Source organism: Haemorhous mexicanus, chromosome 17 (genome assembly GCF_027477595.1).
Source record: "Haemorhous mexicanus isolate bHaeMex1 chromosome 17, bHaeMex1.pri, whole genome shotgun sequence".
NCBI lineage: Eukaryota > Metazoa > Chordata > Aves > Passeriformes > Fringillidae > Haemorhous > Haemorhous mexicanus.
In genome coordinates, this window is record NC_082357.1 from 14,730,950 (window position 1) to 14,748,244 (window position 17,295).

Consider the following 17,295-nt stretch of genomic DNA (forward strand, 5'->3'; position numbering starts at 1 on the left):
ACCTCTCCAATCACCCCTGCACGTCCAGCAGGCAGGGACAGCTCTGACAAACAAACAAAGCAGGATTTGATTTCCCTGGATTGCCCATCCCTGGCAGGTCCAAGGCCTGGAGCAGCCTGGGCTGGTGGAAGGTCCCTGCCCGTGGAACAAGATCCCTTTCAAGGTCCCTTCAACCCAAACCCTTCTGGGATTATTTCTTTTGCAACTTTCTCTCTTCCATGCCCCAAATCAAGTTTTTTTTTCCTGGTTTTTCCCAGCCCTGCTGTGGCTCTGAGTGGCAGAAGTGGAGCAGGAAGAGCCACGAGGAGCAGACACAGAAGCAGAGGTGCTCCAAAGCCTAGATCCCACCAGGCTCCACCTCCTGCTCCCAGGAAAAAGCCAAACCCACCCAAATCCTCCAGGCAGGGATGGAACAGGCAACACCAGGTTGAATGTGAGAGTGGGAGTGAGAGAATTCAGCTTGCAGCTCCTGCCTGGTGGCTTTGATAAACTCCTAAAGCTCCACCACCAACCACCCCTGTGCAAACCCCGAGCCCCCGAGGAAGCCACGAGCTCCCAAAACCTCCTGCCCTGCTGGAAATCCTCCTGGTGGGCTCCCAGAGCAGGCAGACCATGCTGAAAGCTGCCAGATGATTTTATTTGTGGCATCCACAGCGGATCTCAAGCAATTATTTGCTGGAGGAGGTGGCGAGTGTTTCCATGGCAATGAGCTGGCATTGCCTTGGTGACCACGGGCTGCTGGTGCTGCTGAAGCACCCTGACCTCTGCACAGCTGAGCACAGCACGGAATTTCCTCCTTCCCTGCCTGATGGTGGCTTTTATTGGAGCTCAGCCCCAGCCAGGAGTTGCCTCAGGTGGTTGTGCAGAGCCAGGGAAGCATCCTCAGCTCGTGGCACCAACCCTGAATTAACCTGTCCCTCAGCCCAGCTCCAATCCTGCCTGCTCCTGAGCCTCAATCCACCCAGCTAGAAAATGAAACAGAGCAGACCCAGCACTTCATTAGCCCAGACATCAAAAGCAAATTAATCTACCAGCGTTTAAAGCCTTGAAGAGAGGTCACGCTGAGAGACAGATGTGTAAGCAAGGTGCAGGAGGGGCTGGCACATCAAAAAACAGCTTTGCAGTTTCCTCCCAGGTGAGGAGTTCATCCAGATTTCTGTGGGAGAGCCAGAGCTGGGTCTGTCTCCCTCCAAACCACCTCCAGATAAATTTGTGTTGGCATCAAAGCCTCGTCCTGAGCTCCGGTGGCAGGAAATTGTTGCAGCTCTGCCTTTGAGAGCTCCCACTGCCTCCTCTCCCAGCTCTTCTGGCTGGACCATTCCTGCCCCAAAACCTGATCCCTCTGAAGCATTCCTCCAGTTCCTTTTCAAACCCAAGCCCTGCTCTCCACACCCCAGAGTGGTTTCCATGGAGATGTAAAAACCCCCCAGAGGCACCTTCGGGGTGCAGGGCAGGAGTTTGGGAGAGCAGCAAAGGCTGGGAGAGAGGAGTGAGGAGGGAGCTGGGGCCCTGCTGCCCCTCAGCTGCAGGGAACAGGCTCCAGGCTGGCTCCCAAAACAGAATTATGGAATTATGGGATGGCCTGGTTGGAAAGGATCCACAGGGACCCTCCAGCCCTGCACAGACCCCCCAGCAATCCCACCCTGGGCATCCCTGGAGTGGTGTCCAAACCCTCCTGGAGCTCTGGCAGCCTCGGGGCTGTGCCCATTCCCTGGGGAGCCTGGGCAGTGCCAGCACCCTCTGGGGAGGAACCTTTCCCTGAAATCCAGCCTGACCCTCCGTGGCACAGCTCCAGCCCTTCCCTGCTCCCAGGAGCTGCAGATGCTGAGGAGTTTCCCCTCAGCCTCCTCCTCTCCAGGCTGAGGCACAGAAAAGCCAAGGACACGGCCAAAACTTCACATCCTGTTGACACAACTCCCTGGAGGCACCCAGAGCCCAAAGCAGAGTGCAGTGACCCTAGAGACACACAGCCACACGTCCTAACAAGTCCTCCTACTCCAAGCACGCCATTCCCCAGCAGATTTGATACTTTCCAGGCCAAATTCCTTGTTTATAAAAAAGTCAGGAGCTATTTTGTCTCCTTTCAGCAAACCTCCCTTAAAATCTCCCAGCCAGGACTTCACACTTCAGGGACAGGAGTGAGGAAGCACAAAGGGACAGTGCCAGCGTGGCAGGGGACACTGGGCAGCCTGGGGGACAGGCAGAGCATCCCTGCTTTCAGCCCCAGGAATTGGGACATCTGGAGAACACAGCAGAAATGTTCTGGAGCATCCTGTGCCTCCTGGTGAGTGCTCACCCCTGGGATTTGAGCATATGGCTGCTGCAAGCCTGCCCAGTGCCACTCTGGTTTTTTAACCATCAAACCAGTCCCCCAGGCTCCCCAGCCTGCATTTCCCCTCCCTATCAAACAAGGGAAAAGAATTCAATTTGGGGTTTCGAGAGTTTCCAGCTAAGATACACAATTAGAGAAATATTCACTGCAGAGGATGATAAATGACCCTGGGCTGGAGAACCTCAGCAAGGATCTGTTCTTCAGGCGGCTGTGATGACACAAAGTCTTCTGCAGGGCTGTTTTACAAGCTTTCCCCCGAGCCCAAACTTGTTAACCTTCATTTCCCTGCCTGTTTGCAGAGGAGTGACAGCTGCAGCCAGAAATCCAGCACTCAGGTTTCCTGTCAGAGTTAAAAAATCAAACAGGGATGAAATCCTCTGCTGTTACACCCTGACGAGCAAGAAGGAGGGGAAGAAAAGAATAAAAAAAAAAAAAAAAAAGGAGTGGGAGGAAATCCACAGCTTTAAAATAATTTCTGAAACACAAAAGGACTTGTGCAAGTCAGGTGGGAAACATGCACTGCATGGTTTCCTTCCCTCATTACCTGTCTGGAGTCTGAGCCTGCCTGTCCATCACCCTCTCCAGGTTCAGCTCAGCCTCTGGAGCAGGGAAAAGCTGTTCTGGGGAAGGAAGGAGCTGAGGAACATCCCCCAGCCACCAAACTCTGCAGCCAGGGAGTGATTCCTGCTGCTCTGGGTGGCTGTGTGTGCTGGGAGCCTGGCAGGGATGTAAATCCCATCATTCCAGCCTGGAAAGGGGGGACACAGCCAGGGGGAGATGCAGAGAAATGGGAACAGCCTTTGGGTGTCTTTCAGAAATGTCTGGAGGGTTCTGAGTTGTTCCCTGCACCACCTCTGGCTCTGGTGCTTCCAGAGGCACAAGCTGGGATTTCTGGCTGTGCCCACCCTGCAGCTCAGCCCCCCTGGCACACAGGGCACTGGGAGCTGGCAGCAGCACAAGCAGCACATCAGGAGCTCCTCCAGAGCCACCCGAGCTGCTGGTCTGAGCTCCTGGCAGCCCCCGGAGCCTCCAGCACCAGGAGGGCTCTGCAGCACGCCCAGGTCACTGTCAGGAGATAACTGCCCAGCAACCCACGCTGTTCTCTGGCCCAAAATCATCTCCACAAACGACTTTCAACTCTTTGTCCTCCCAGCAGCAGCGACAGGGACAAACGATGCCCTCAGGGTGGATGCTTTGCCCCTGAACCCCTCAGGCATGAAAGGAAAACGCTGATTTCTCTCCCATCTCCTGCTCTCTCCCCAGTGCTTTCATTTATTCCCGTTTATTGATCGGGTTTGAGGCGGCTCAGAGCTGGGAAATTCCTGCCTGATGTGCCAGGGATTTGTGCCCCCATCCCATCTCTGCTCCAGGTGCAGTTCTGGAGCTGGCAGCCCCCCCTGGCCTCCCATCCCAGCCACCCCAAAGGAATGAACCAATCCATGTATAGCCATGTCGAGAGACAGGGAATTACAGGATCCATCTGTCTGCAGCAAAGCCAATTCCCTCTGGAGGATATAAAATTAACTCCTTTTTCTTTCTTTCTTTTTTTTTTTTTTTGGATGTTGTTTTCTCTGTTTTACTACAGTCACAACTTTCAGATCTGTGTGGGACAAGGAGAGGACAAGGACAGGGAGAGAGGAGCTGTTCATCTGGGCAGGGATCAGGCAGGAGAGAAAACTCCTGGGAAAGTGCTCTCCTGGCCCATCCTCCCTGCTCTAAAAAAGCTTTGCCACTGATGCTCCGAGGGCTGTGCTCTGTGTTTTTCCCAAATTGGGAGTCAGGCTGTCTTTAGGGCTGTAAACCAGACAGTGCAAACAAAAATAGAGCTGGAAAAAGAATGTGTGCAGGGATGCCAAACCTCCCTCATTTCCAAGAGTCTCGCTCCTCTCACATCAGCTTTCCACCCCACTCCTAAAAAAGCATCCCTACCCTGGAACACAAACCCCAGAAGGAGCTCCCAAGGTGACATTTTCACTTCATTCATAATTCTGGGAGGTCTCACTGTCCCTGCTGAAAAGCTGAGGAGAATCCACGGCTGGGGTGGCAGCAGTGGGGATGGGGCTGCTCAGGTGCCATGGGGAGAGGCTGCATTGCCACCCTGAGCACCTTTAATCCTCACCTGCCTGCTCCTTCCATGCCTCCACAAGGTTCCTCTGTTTTCTGCTCTAGAGGTGCAAGGCTCTGCTCCCATTCCCAATTTTATCCTTCCTTGCAATAACTCAAAGTCACTCAAAGTGGAAAACACTTCCAAGGTCACCCACACACCACTAACCCACACCATGAAATGCCACACCCACCGATTTTTCCAGCACTTCCAGGGATGGTGATTCCACCACCACTGCCCTGGGCAGCCCCTGCCAGTGTTTAACCAGGGAGGAAATATTCCCTAAAACATTCCCACCTGGCACAGAGCACGTTGCAATCTTGGTTTCAGGGAGCAAAAAGATCCCAGGAAACACAAGATGGATGCAGAAACACCCTCAGCTGACGGTGTTCCAGCAGTTCCATCCCTCCTGTGTCCACCCAAGCCACTCCTTGCTTCCCAAGGTGCCAAAACTTTCCTGCCTCAGCCTTTCACAATTCCCCCTCTGCTCTCCCTGCTTCTCCTGGAGGCTCCTGGGAGGATGGGAGCTGCTGCAGGGAGCTGGCTGGGGCACGGTGACATCTCTGGGGTCCCTGATCACAGCTGGCACTGGAGCTGTGCCAGCTGTGATCAGGGAACTCGTCCTCTGTCACCAAGGTGCTGCCTGTGGAACACAGATTTGCTCCCCTGCTCAAAGCCACCCTCACCCTCCTCTCCCAAAGCCAGTCCCAGATGGAAAGCACGGATCTGGCTGGCAGCAGAAGGCCCAGACCCAACAAAAGCCCCTCTGAGGCTGAGGCAGCCCCTCCATGCCCTCTGCACAGTGCCAACCCTGCCTGGCCTGGAGCTCATCAGAGCCACTGCCCCAGCACCAGGGACTGGCTGGGATTTCCACACATTCCTGATGGAATGCAGCTGCCAGGAGCACTCTGCTCTCCTGCAGGGGGCTGGATGCTGCTGGGTTTATTTTCCCTGCCAGCTGAAACTCAACCAGCCTGGCTGCAGCCACCAGCTGCCACCCCGGGGCTCTGCTGTGTGGGATCAGGGCACTGGGGATGGATCCAGATGGGGAAAAAACACATCTGGGGGTCCTGTGGGACTGAGCACAGCCCCAGTTTGCAGCAGGGAAAGCTGTCACTGTCACCTGCCTGTCACTGTCACCTGCCTGTCACTGTCACCTTCGATGCCAGCCCCTCTCCAGAGAGAACAACTGATGGCACAAGTGAGGGGCAGCAAGCACTGGGAAGGGTGCCTGCAGTTCCACAGGGAGTCTGGGGGTGTTCCCGTGGCTGATGAGCACATCCAGAGGAAGCAAAGCCCCCCCTGCTCTGGCTCTGCCCGGGGTGTCTGCACTGGGGGGTGATGAGCTCAGCCCTGCCCTGCTGAGGTGCTGCTCCTGCCTGCTCCAAGGCCCAGGCAGGGAAGGATCTCTGGGAGCTCTTTCCCTTATATAGTAAAAAAAAATATCCCAAGAGAAGGAAAACAGAGCAGGGGAGGAGGGAGAGAATTTCTCCAATTCTCAAACTGGAGAAGAGGGGGAGAGAGGAGGCTCTGTGTGGAAGGCCGTGGTTTATCCATGACCACGATCCAGCAGCGAGCCAGGACACCTGGATTTTCCCTGCCAGCACTTCCTGCTGCCCTGCCTCTGATCCCTGATTCCCTCTGAAGTGGCAGTGACACCTTCCAGGTGGAAATCTCCACGTGGGAGCTGCTGCTGGCTCTGATCAGGGGGATCTCCAACCTGGTGCTGAGGGCAAGAGGGCCTGGATGTGCAATAAAACCATCTTGGGGCACAAAAGATGGAAAACATCCCTTTCTTCCCAAAGTTCCCCAGGAAAAGCCCTTCCCTGAGGTGGAGACACAATGGAAAAAGCAGAATTTCCATCACTGCTGTGTTCTCCAGTGACCCAGCCAAGGTCTGGGGAGAGCTGTCCTCTCACCGCTGGGACCTTGAGAGGGAGCAGCGAAGGGAGAGCTCAGAATGCAGCTGGCACAAACCACAACCAAACACAGCCCAAAGCACTCCTGAGTCTCACACCATTCCTACCACAGCCACAAACACTCTGGGCTGAATTTTCACCTCCCAGCCTGGGCTGGGGGAATCACTTTTCCTCAAATCCTGCGAAAATCTGGAAGAGAGAAGAAGTTTTGCCAGCTGAAAGCGTGAGCCTCAGCTCAGGGTAGTATTTTATTGACTCACAACTCAAAAGGAATTTCAGCAATCTGCTTCAAACACTGCTGAAAAATCCTGCTCTGCTTTCTGAGTAAGTGCTGAGCTTTCCATGCCAAACCCATTTTTCAAGCCAAAATTGACAAAGGCTAAACCAGGACGTCACCGCTGAAGCGAGCGCTGCCTCCGATCACACAGAGGGACTTTTACTCCAGGATAATGAAATGTTCTACTCCAAACCAACACTCCTCTCCCTCTGACAAGCCACGGACCACTGGGTGCTCCTCAAGGTCAGCTCCTGCTCCAAAGGCAGCTGCTCCCAATGAAACATGCCACGGATGAGGGATCAGAAAAGCAATTAAAAGCTCTTTGAACAGCAATAGCTTGGAACAAATACTAATTTGTACTTCTCTGCTGAGGAGAGAATATAAAATAACGTTTCCAGTGCCATTTGATGTAAATGGAGCTTTTTATGTGGAATCATTACAAGTATCAACAGCTCCTTCAGTGAATTCTTCTGGGAAGCTGAGTGGGGGGCTCGTGGATCATTTCCCTCTGCAGGGATAACAGCAGCAAACGAGGGGCTCTGCCCTTCTCCTGGATAATCACAGAGCTGGGGACCCAGGCAGGCTGAAGGAGCAGCAATTATTTCCTCAGAGCACTCAGAGATGCTGCCTCTGGGGCAAGAAGGAATCAGTTTTCCACTGGGAAACGTCCTGGGATGGGATCCCTGTGCCAGGTATCCCAGACCCGGAGCCCAGGGGTGGTGCCTTTGGAGTGCCCTGCTCAGTGCTGCAGTGCCGTGGCACATCCTCAGATCCTCTGGAGAGCTGTCAGCTGCAATGAATGCAGAACAAAACTCATCCAATGTTCTGAAATGGCCTGGAAGATTGATGCAAGGATTGCCTCCCTCTTTGTGCTTGGCTCTCCTCGCCCGTGGGAGCGCTCCTTGTGCTGGGGATGGACAGATTAATGAATTAATAAATAAATAAATAAAATTAAATAAACACAGCACAGGAATGGGGCTGGGGGGGGGGGAAGGAAAAACCCAGGGAGGACTCCACAGCAGGCAATTAACCTTTGAAATCCAAGCTGTGCTGCTGCTCATGAACAGCACCCTGGAACCTCTGAGTTCCAGCCATGTCCCAGGTGGAGCTGGCTCTGAACCCTGAGGATGTCCTGGGCAGGATCTGACTGCTCCCAACACCTGGAATGCCAAGGAAACACCTCCCATCAGCAGCTGCCCCGATCTCCTGCCACCAAGGGGCTGTGCTGCCCTGAGAAAAGCTCTGACAGCAGTTCTGGTGTCTCCTCACCTTCCCCAGGAGCTGTCACGGGACAGGATCCCCCGGAGGGTTGGGAACAATGCTTTGGAATTTGTGTTAGGGAGAGATTCTCCCCTGGGCAGGCCCTGGCACAGACTCCCAGAGCAGCTGGGGCTGCCCCTGGATCCCTGGCAGTGCCCAAGGCCGGGCTGGATGAGGTCTGGAGCAGCATGGGATGGTGGGAGGTGTCCCTGCCATGGTGGGGAGCAATGAGATGATGATGTTTCAAGTCAAGACCATTCCATGGTTCCATGACTCACCCAAGCCCCGAGCTCTAAAGGGAGTGGTGCCATTCAGCCAGGAGCAAACAGGTGGGAATTTTACATTCCCATAAAAACACAGACCAAAGTCCTGAGGGGCCTTGGATGAGGCCAGGGCTCTCTTTGCTGGAGGCAGCACCCCAGGCTGTGGCAGTACAACCCCAGCTCCTCAGGTCTCTGCTCCCTCTGAGAGGATCCAGAGAATGGGATGGAGTTGTCCTACAGGAGGGTCAGGCTGGATTTCAGGGAAAGGTTCCTCCCCAGAGGTGCTGGCACTGCCCAGGCCCCTCAGGGAATGGGCACAGCCCGAGGCTGCCAGAGCTCCAGGAGGGTTTGGACACCACTCCAGGGATGCCCAGGGTGGGATTGCTGGGGGTCTGTGCAGGGCTGGAGGGTCCCTTGGGTCCCTCCTAACTCAGGATGCTCTGTGATTCCAAAATCAAAGAAGTCCCAGGTGCCAGGAGGGTTCTGCCTCCAGCCTGGCACCTTCCAGCCAGGATTCCCTCCTCCAGCAGAGCTGGACAATGATGCTCCACTGCCTCAAGAGGGCTCCGTGAGACTTCTCTGCAGAGCTCTGCCGCGTCCCAGGATGAGAGGAGGAACAGCAGGGCCAGCCTGCCCTGCTCCATCTCCCTCAGGACCCCTCACCCTCCCCACACACACAGAGCTGAGGCTTTGGCTCTGATCAGCAGCAATCAAAATCGATTTTCTCTGTCCATCTATCTGCAAAGCCACTGGGGACTACGGAGAAGTTGAAGGAAAAAAAAAAAGGCAAAAAACCATGAATAAATTTTAGAGAAGGGATTGGGCATTTCCCTATGGACAGTGAGGTTTGGGACGGGCTTCCCTGGGGTTGCTGCTCTGGTTTGTTTGCACTTTGATCCAACCAGACAATGGCCTAAAAAAAGTGGTGAAAGTCAAGAGCAGAGAAGCTGCTGAAGCTGTTTCACTCTGCAGAAATGGTGGGAAGTGCTGGTGGGAAAGGTTTCCTAGAGCAGCTGTGGATGCCCCATCCCTGGACAAGCTGGATAGGGAGCAGCCTAGGACAGTGGAGGGTGTCCCTGCCCATGGCAAAGCGGATGAACTTTAAAATTCCAACCATTCCAGGACTCTGTGGTTGTGCTCTGCAGGGATCCAGCAGAGACCTAAGCACAGGCTCCCCTGGATTCCCTAAAAACTGCTCTTGGAGTAACAAGGAACAGCTTGGTGGGAGCAAGGAAAACAGAGCTCCTAAATCCCTGGAACTTGGGGAATGGCCTCTGGATTTGGCAGGATGGAGAAGACAGCAATGGCAACACCCACACCTGGTTACAGCCTGGAGAGACTCAGAACTTCCCACCTGGAATACTCTGGGGGCAGATGCTGGGCAGCCCCCAGCAAGCTGTGATCCCACTGTTCTTCCTGGCAGGCTCAGGGCCCCAAAGGAGCCATTCCCCCTCCCTCCACCCCAACACCACGCTCTGGCTCCGGGGCACTTTGCCCAGACACCTCCTCCTGCTCTCCACACCAACCAGCCCCACCCCAGCCTTGCAGCCAATTCTCACACCAGGGGGGCTCCCAAATCCCCCCCACTTTGCCCACAGAAGCCACAGAGTTTTGTGCCAAACTCCAGAGAAGTTTCCTGTTGGATTTGGACGGTGCCTCAGCCCCTGGGACACCGCCGGGAGGAGAGGCCTTGGGTGAGGTGTCACCAAGCTGGGCTCTGACACTCCATGCCTCATTAGCCCAGTGTCCCAGGCACGTGGGAGAACTTTTCCAGGTTTCACTTCCATTTTCCTCCCTTTTTATTGGGCAGTGCCTGTGAGCAGAGCTGGCAGGAATCTGCCACTCCGCAGCCAAAAAGCTCCGGAATCTTTATTGCCATTGGCTTTGAGATGCCCTAAAGCCAAGTTTTTACAAGGTAAAATCCAATAAAAGCCAGCCAGCTACAGCTCTCCTTTGTTAGCAGCAAGGCTGTAATTATCCCAATTCGCTTTTATGGGACTGATTGGGGACACACTCCATGTGATCCTGGATTTTCTCCTGCTGCCTGCCTCAGGTTTTCCCCAAGCTCCCATCACGGCAACATCCAAGGGCTGACAAAGCTGTATCGGCCTGACAAAAGAGTATCCATGCAGAAATGAGGGATGAATGGCCTATTCAGAAGCCACTGACAAGGTGTATTTCCCAATTTTAGAGCTTCTTATGGAACAACGAAGCAGGATTCAACAGGGAGCTGACAGGGACAGCTCAATCTCTGCTGGATTTGGACACTTTGCTGTAATTCTGATTTGTCGTTGCACGGCTGAGGTTGTTTTAGCTGAGTCCTGGTTTTTTATTTTGGAAAGAAAATAAGTCTCAGCCTAAAATAGGGGAGGTTAAAGCACAGGAGTGGAGAGAAAATGAAGTAGCAGCACTCCAGAGGGTTTTTTGTCATGGTCCTGAGCAGTGCTTAATCCTGGGAAATGATGGAGAAGGAGCTGCAGAGCCTCTTGCTTGTCCTGCCTTCGGGTGGATTATGCTGCTCTGCCTTTCCTCCTCATTCCCAAACAGACAGACCATGGAAGAGAGGAGGAGCAGCTTTAAAAATAACCCTGACCTGGTCATGACCCTGCAGGGAAGGTGCTGGGGAAGCACTGGATGCCTTTGATCCCAGAAAAACAGACCTGGCCTCGTTGGGATGCGTTTCCTGCACAGAGGTGACATGAGAAACTCCCCAGCACGCCTCAAGAAAACAGTGGAAAATCCCCAATTTTTCCAAGCAAGAAAAGCCCAGGAGAACAGAACTTTGCCAGGGTGGCCAAGGTGAGATGCTCTCCTGTCTCAGCTCCCTCTCCCATGGCACAGCCCCTCCAGTCCCAAGCTGTCCTCAGCTCCAGCTCCGCTTCCTGCCATCCCAACCCTGGGAAGAACAGCACCATTCCTCTTCCCTCCCTCAAAAACTTCAATAAAGTCCTACTCACAGCCTGTGAGAGCAAATTAAAGGGTTTGGAGCCTTCAGGGACACCCTAATTTCTTTTTCTTTGTTGCTTTTAGTATTGCCTGATAGTTTAAGTCTTATTTGAAGGCCCAGATCAAAGAAGAAATTTCTGCCTGGGTTATCTCCAGCACAACCATCAGACCAAAGCTATTTCCACCACAAAAATTCCTACTTGTATGAATAATTCCCAGCCAACGAGCAGCCAGGCTCTGAGCAGACACATCCACCAGACACACTTCACCTCTGCACACCCCAGGTGTCCCACACCCCAAAGGCTTCTCCTGCTCCTCACGGGATCATCTTCAGCCAAGTTTCCAACCACGAAAACCCTCGTTCCTCCTGACACCGCTTTAGAGCCACCCCTGCAGGAGCACCCAGACCCCAGACCCCAAACCCCAGACCCTGGGGGTCACTCACCTGCTCGTGGTACTCGATGCCCATGCTGAGGGTGTTGATGAGGATGGCGATCATGATCCCGCGGTTGAAGTATTTGCTCTCCACGATCCTCTTGAGTTTGGTGCCGAACGCCTTCCAGAGCTTCACCACCTTGTTCCTCTCCTTGGCCTTCTTCTTCTTCCTCCTCCTCCTGCCCCGCTGCTGCTGGAGCTGGTCCCGGTGGTCCCCGTGGCGCAGGTCCTGCGTGAACTCGTAGACGCCGTTGCTGTCGGAGTCGCCGTTGCTGTCGGAGTCGCTGAGGGCGAACTCGGGGTCGTCCAGGAGGCTGGCACAGAAGGGACAGTCCTGCAGCTCACAGCTCAGCCCGGGGCCACCAGCGCTGGGCAGAGCCCCGGCCGCGCTCAGCCCCGACAGCCGGCTGGGCGTCCGGCGGAGACCTGCGGGGGCAAGGGCACCGTGAGACACCGAGAGACACCCAGGGACACTGCTGAGAGCCACCATTGAGAGACACCACTGAGACACTGCTGAGAGCCACCATTGAGAGACACCATTGAGAGACACCACTGAGACACTGCTGAGAGCCACCATTGAGAGCCACCATTGAGACACTGCTGAGAGCCACCAGACACTGAGAGACACCCAGGGACACTGCTGAGAGCCACCATTGAGAGCCACCATTGAGACACTGCTGAGAGCCACCAGACACTGAGAGACACCCAGGGACACTGCTGAGAGCCACCATTGAGAGCCACCATTGAGACACTGCTGAGAGCCACCAGACACTGAGAGACACCCAGGGACACTGCTGAGAGCCACCATTGAGAGACACCACTGAGACACTGCTGAGAGCCACCAGACACTGAGAGACACCCAGGGACACTGCTGAGAGCCACCATTGAGAGACACCACTGAGAGACACCACTGAGACACTGCTGAGAGCCACCAGACACTGAGAGCCACCACGAGACACTGCTGAGAGCCACCAGACACTGAGAGCCACCGTTGAGAGCCACCATGCACCAAGAGCCACCACGAGACACTGCTGAGAGCCACCAGACACTGAGAGCCACCATTGAGAGCCACCACGAGACACCAAGACACTGCTGAGAGCCACCACACATTGAGAGGCACCACGAGACACTGCTGAGAGCCACCACACATTGAAAGCCACCATGCACTGCTGAGAGCCACCAAGAGCCACCATGCACCAAGAGCCACCATGAGACACTGCTGAGAGCCACCAGACACCGAGAGACACCGCTGAGAGCCACCACGCACCAAGAGCCACCACTGAGAGCCACCATGCACTGCTGAGAGCCACCAAGAGCCACCATGCACCAAGAGCCACCATGAGACACTGCTGAGAGCCACCAGACCCTGAGAGCCACCACTGAGAATCACCATGCACCGAGAGCCACTGTGAGACATTGAGACACCACTGAGAGCCACCACTGAGAGCCACCATACCCTGAGAGCCACCATGAGACACCGCTGAGAGCCACCATGCACCAAGAGCCACTGTGAGACACCCCTGAGAGTCACCATGCACTGAGAGCCACAAGACACTGCTGAGAGCCACCAGACACTGAGAACCACCACTGAGAGCCACCATGAGACACTGCTGAGAGCCACCAAGAGCCACCATGGGCCACCAAGAGTCACCATGCACTGAGAGCCACCAGACACCGAGAGCGACCGTGGGCCATGAGCCACTGCAAGACACTTCTGAGAGCCATCGTGCACCAAAAGCCACCGTGGGCAACCAAGAGCCACCAAGTGTCAGGAGACATTGAGCACCAAAAGCCACCATGCACTAGAGCCACTGTGTGCTGTGAGCCACTGAGAGCCACCACTGAGAGTCGCCACCACCAGACACTGAGAGCCATCGTGGGCCATGAGCCACTGCAAGACACCCCTGAGAGCCATCGTGGGCCATGAGCCACTGCAAGACACCCCTGAGAGCCATCGTGGGCCATGAGCCACTGCAAGACACCCCTGAGAGCCATCGTGGGCCATGAGCCACTGCAAGACACCCCTGAGAGCCATCGTGCACCAAGAGCCACCATGGGCAACCAAGAGCCACCAAGTGTCAGGAGACATTGAGCATCAAAAGCCACCATGCACCGAGAGCCACTACACACTGGGAGCCACCAGCTGCCAAGGTGAGGTCATTCCCCCTTGTCCTGTTGTTCCCTGGGAGCAGAGCCTGACCCCCCCAGCTGTCCCCTCCTGTCAGGGAGCTGTGCAGAGCCAGAAGGTCCCCCCAAGCCTCCTTTTCTCCAGGCTGAGCCACCACAGCTGCTCCTCACAGGAATTATTCTCCAGACCCTAAAAAAGCCTTCCATCCATCTATCCTCCCAAGCAGTTCTGGATTTTCCCCTCTTGGTCCCTTTTCCCACCCTCTACCCCCTCCATGGGATCTCCACAGAGCCTGGCCTCATTTCATGTCCCAGGCTGAGGGAAGTGTGATGGTGCCATCCCTCCCTTTCCCTTATTCCTGATTATCCCTGAGCAGCTCCCATCATTAAGGATCTCTGAGCACTATCCAGCTGTTCCACCCAATTTAGCCACCACTGGCATTTAGTTCCTAATGAGGAGGGAGAGGGAGAAGGGACCAGAGGTGCTGCTGGGATCACAGCTCAGAGAGTCACCGAGTCCCCTCCGTCTCCTTCAGCCTTTAATAAAGCTCAGGTGGATTTGCTGCCCGAGGCACGGGGCTGAGCCTTCAGGGGGATTTAAAATCAAACACATCATTTGTGGTGAGAGGAGAAATGCTGGCTGTCCTGGAGCCAGGGAATGGAAGGGCAGGGACAAGAGTAGCTGGGATGATTTGGGTGGAACGGCACCCAGATTTTATTTCCTCATATTTAGAAATCCAGTCCTTAAGTTTCCTCACATTCAGGAACCTTATTCTCAGTCTCCTTATATTTAGCAACCAGATATTAATGGCATGAGCACAGGATGCTTCCCACAGAATTCCGTTTAAGCATCAATTCCTTGAGATTCAGGGACAGTTAGCACAGGGACAATTTTCCCCTCTCACAGACCCATGGAAGAGACCTCTAAGCTCACCTCCAAGCCCATCAAACCACATCCATAAGTGCCACATCCACGTGGTGCCTGTCTGGAGGAGGGATGGCGACCACTTGGATCAGTTTTGAAGCAGTGGCTGCTCCTGGCTCTGAGCCCTGGAGCTTGGAGCTCACCCAGCAGCAATGCTGATTCCAGCCCCAGCTCCATCCCTTCGCTGGAAAACCGGGATGTGACAAGAGTCAAACCACATTTTCCTTGCCTGAATGTCACGTGGGTATCAGTGGCCTTCAGAAGGGCCTTGGAGGACAGGCCTGGCTCCTGGGCATTGCGTCACGGCCACAGCCAGGATCAGGAATGTTCTGCCCCTTGCACGGCGCTCCTGCTCAGGACTGAGCCAAGGGGGGAAGGCTCAGCCCTGCCCAGGGAGCAGCACAGGGAGGGGGTTTGCCAGATGGCTTTTAATGCTATCAAAGTGTTAAAAATGATATGAAAAGCCCTGGCGCCGCAGATGTCTTCAAAATACCAGAGTCTCCTTGGCTGCCTGCTAAAATAACCTCCAGCATTGCAGGGCACGGGAACACGGGGAACAGGCTGTACTCGGAGCTCTGCAAACCCACAACAAAAGAGGCAGGAGAATGCTCTCTCCCACCACTGCATCCTTCCCAGCAGACACCAACCTGGCCTCCAGCTGGGGCTGGGAGAGCCCGGGCTGTTCCTGGCTCCTTAAAGCTCTCAATTAGCACTTCTGGGCTCTCCCTGCACCAGTCTTGCACTGAACACGCTCTGCTTGCTGGCTTGGGAGAGGAGAGAGAGAATTAAAGGCTCTTTGTTCCCCCAGAAAGGCTGAGGGAGGGTTGGGAGAGCTTGGGATTCTTGCTCATGGCTCCTTTGCTGATTTTTAGGGATGGAGAAATGGGAATTTTGGGCTGTGCCTGGCAGAGCTCCACCCTGGTGCTCAAAGATCATCCCAAAGCCTGGAAGTCACATCCAGCACCTCTGGAAGTCACATCCAGCACCTCTGGAAGTCACATCCAGCAGCCCGGGAAGTCACATCCAGCACTCCTGGTGCAGAACTGACCCTGACTCAGCCCTGCAGGAGTGGCTGAGTGGGAAGAAGGGCCTGGAAAGGGGCAGATCCATGGAAGGGAAGAGCTGGGCACTCACAGGGTCTCCAGATCTACCCCAAATCCCTCCCCAGCCCATTTCCCTCAGGGGGGTGGATGAGCAGCCTCTCCCCACCTTCCAGCCCTTCCCAGCTGTGAGCACACTTCTGGAAGAGACAAAACAATTCCAGGAGATTTGTTTAAAGCATTTTGGCATCCTCTGGGCTGAAATCCCTCTGTGGAAAGAGGACACTGTAATTGCATTATTAATGACAACTCAATCTAATCCCAGCTTTCAAAGAACCACCCCAGGCTGCGGGAAAATCTCCTAAATCACCGAGCTGGCTCGGGGATGTCACAGTTGGGACTGAGATTTGGGCCTTTCTTCTCCTAAAAAGGACCCCAGCAGCAAGCAGGAGGATCCAAACTCTGACTTCAACAGCTCTCCTGCTCCTTTCTCTCCCAATTCCAGCCTTCTGCAGAGCCTGGGTTTTTATCTCAAGGTAAAAACGCATTCTCCTAAAACCCCTCATTAATTGGCAGAGCTGAGGATGAAGCAGTGATTTATAAAAAGTCCTTGCTGAACAACAGAACTGTTGGCAGTAACCTTGCCCCTCGTGCCAAGCTCCCGAGCGTTCGGAAGCGTCTGCCCGAGGCAGTTTCTATAAACAATCCACTTTTACCCTTTTGTGTGGGCCTTAAAAACAACAAAATTAACAAAGGCAAGCCTCCTGAACTCTCTGTCAAGCAAGCTTTCCTGTGACCCCCCCCAAAGCCAGGCTTGGTATTTTTCAGCACATCCATCACCAGGGTAAATATTTGTGTCCATGCAGACGCAAATAAACAGTTTTGGAAAACACAGGCATCAAAAAAACCAAATGACGAGTTTGGCTTAAAGAGATTAAAAAATAGAAGCTGGATCTTTGTGACTTTTCACTGTTGGAGGGCTTAAGAGTATTTTGCAGCTTTTAGCTCCAGCCACGAGGACTGGAAAAACATTTTATAAAATAGAAATCCAAGTGTTGCGTGTAATCACTGCTCCAGTGGGTGATTCATATGTGAGGGGAGATAAAACCTCCCTGGCTGTGCTGGGGTGGCTGCGTCTGTGCAGAGAGGATGGGACAGAGGCACTGAGCAGTTCCCCAGAATGCTCCCCAGGTTGAATGGAGCCCCAAATCTGCAGGAAAACTCAGCTCCACATTTCTTCAGCACACAGGGAGAGCCTGAGATGCGCAGCTCTGCTCCTGTCCTGCCCTCCACACGTCCTCTGAGCACTGAAACTGCTGCTCCTCCTTGCCAAAAAGAGATGCAGAGGCTCCAGGGCCCAGCAGAGCAGAACTGAAGTGTCTGGTTCGAGTTCTTTCGGTGCCTGCCTGTTTGAACTGTCTCAGTTTGCTTTATCTCATGCCTCTCCTGCAGATTCCACCTGCTCATCCTCTTCAAGGCAGCATCTCCCAGCCCTGGGGGTTCTCTGCTGGAGCTCCAGCATCCACTGGAGGTGTAACCCCAGGGGCTGCACAGCTCTGCCTTTGGCTGGGAAGAGTGGGAGCACCTCCAGGAAATCACAAAGCACACGAGAGCTCAAACCCTGATTTTGTAACCACAGCAAAGAGGCCTCCAGCAGCGGCCTGGAC

The 17,295-nt window shown here is 54.4% G+C and overlaps 1 protein-coding gene across 1 annotated transcript in view; it reads right to left on the reverse strand.

The window, feature by feature from the left end:
- Positions 1-17,295, reverse strand: part of CACNA1H (calcium voltage-gated channel subunit alpha1 H) — a 120,566-nt gene that overhangs the window by 67,500 nt on the left and 35,771 nt on the right. Inside the window, exon 8 of the mRNA XM_059861794.1 lies at positions 11,547-11,962. Coding sequence (XP_059717777.1) covers positions 11,547-11,962 — 416 coding nt within the window. The remainder of the gene's footprint in view (positions 1-11,546; positions 11,963-17,295) is intronic.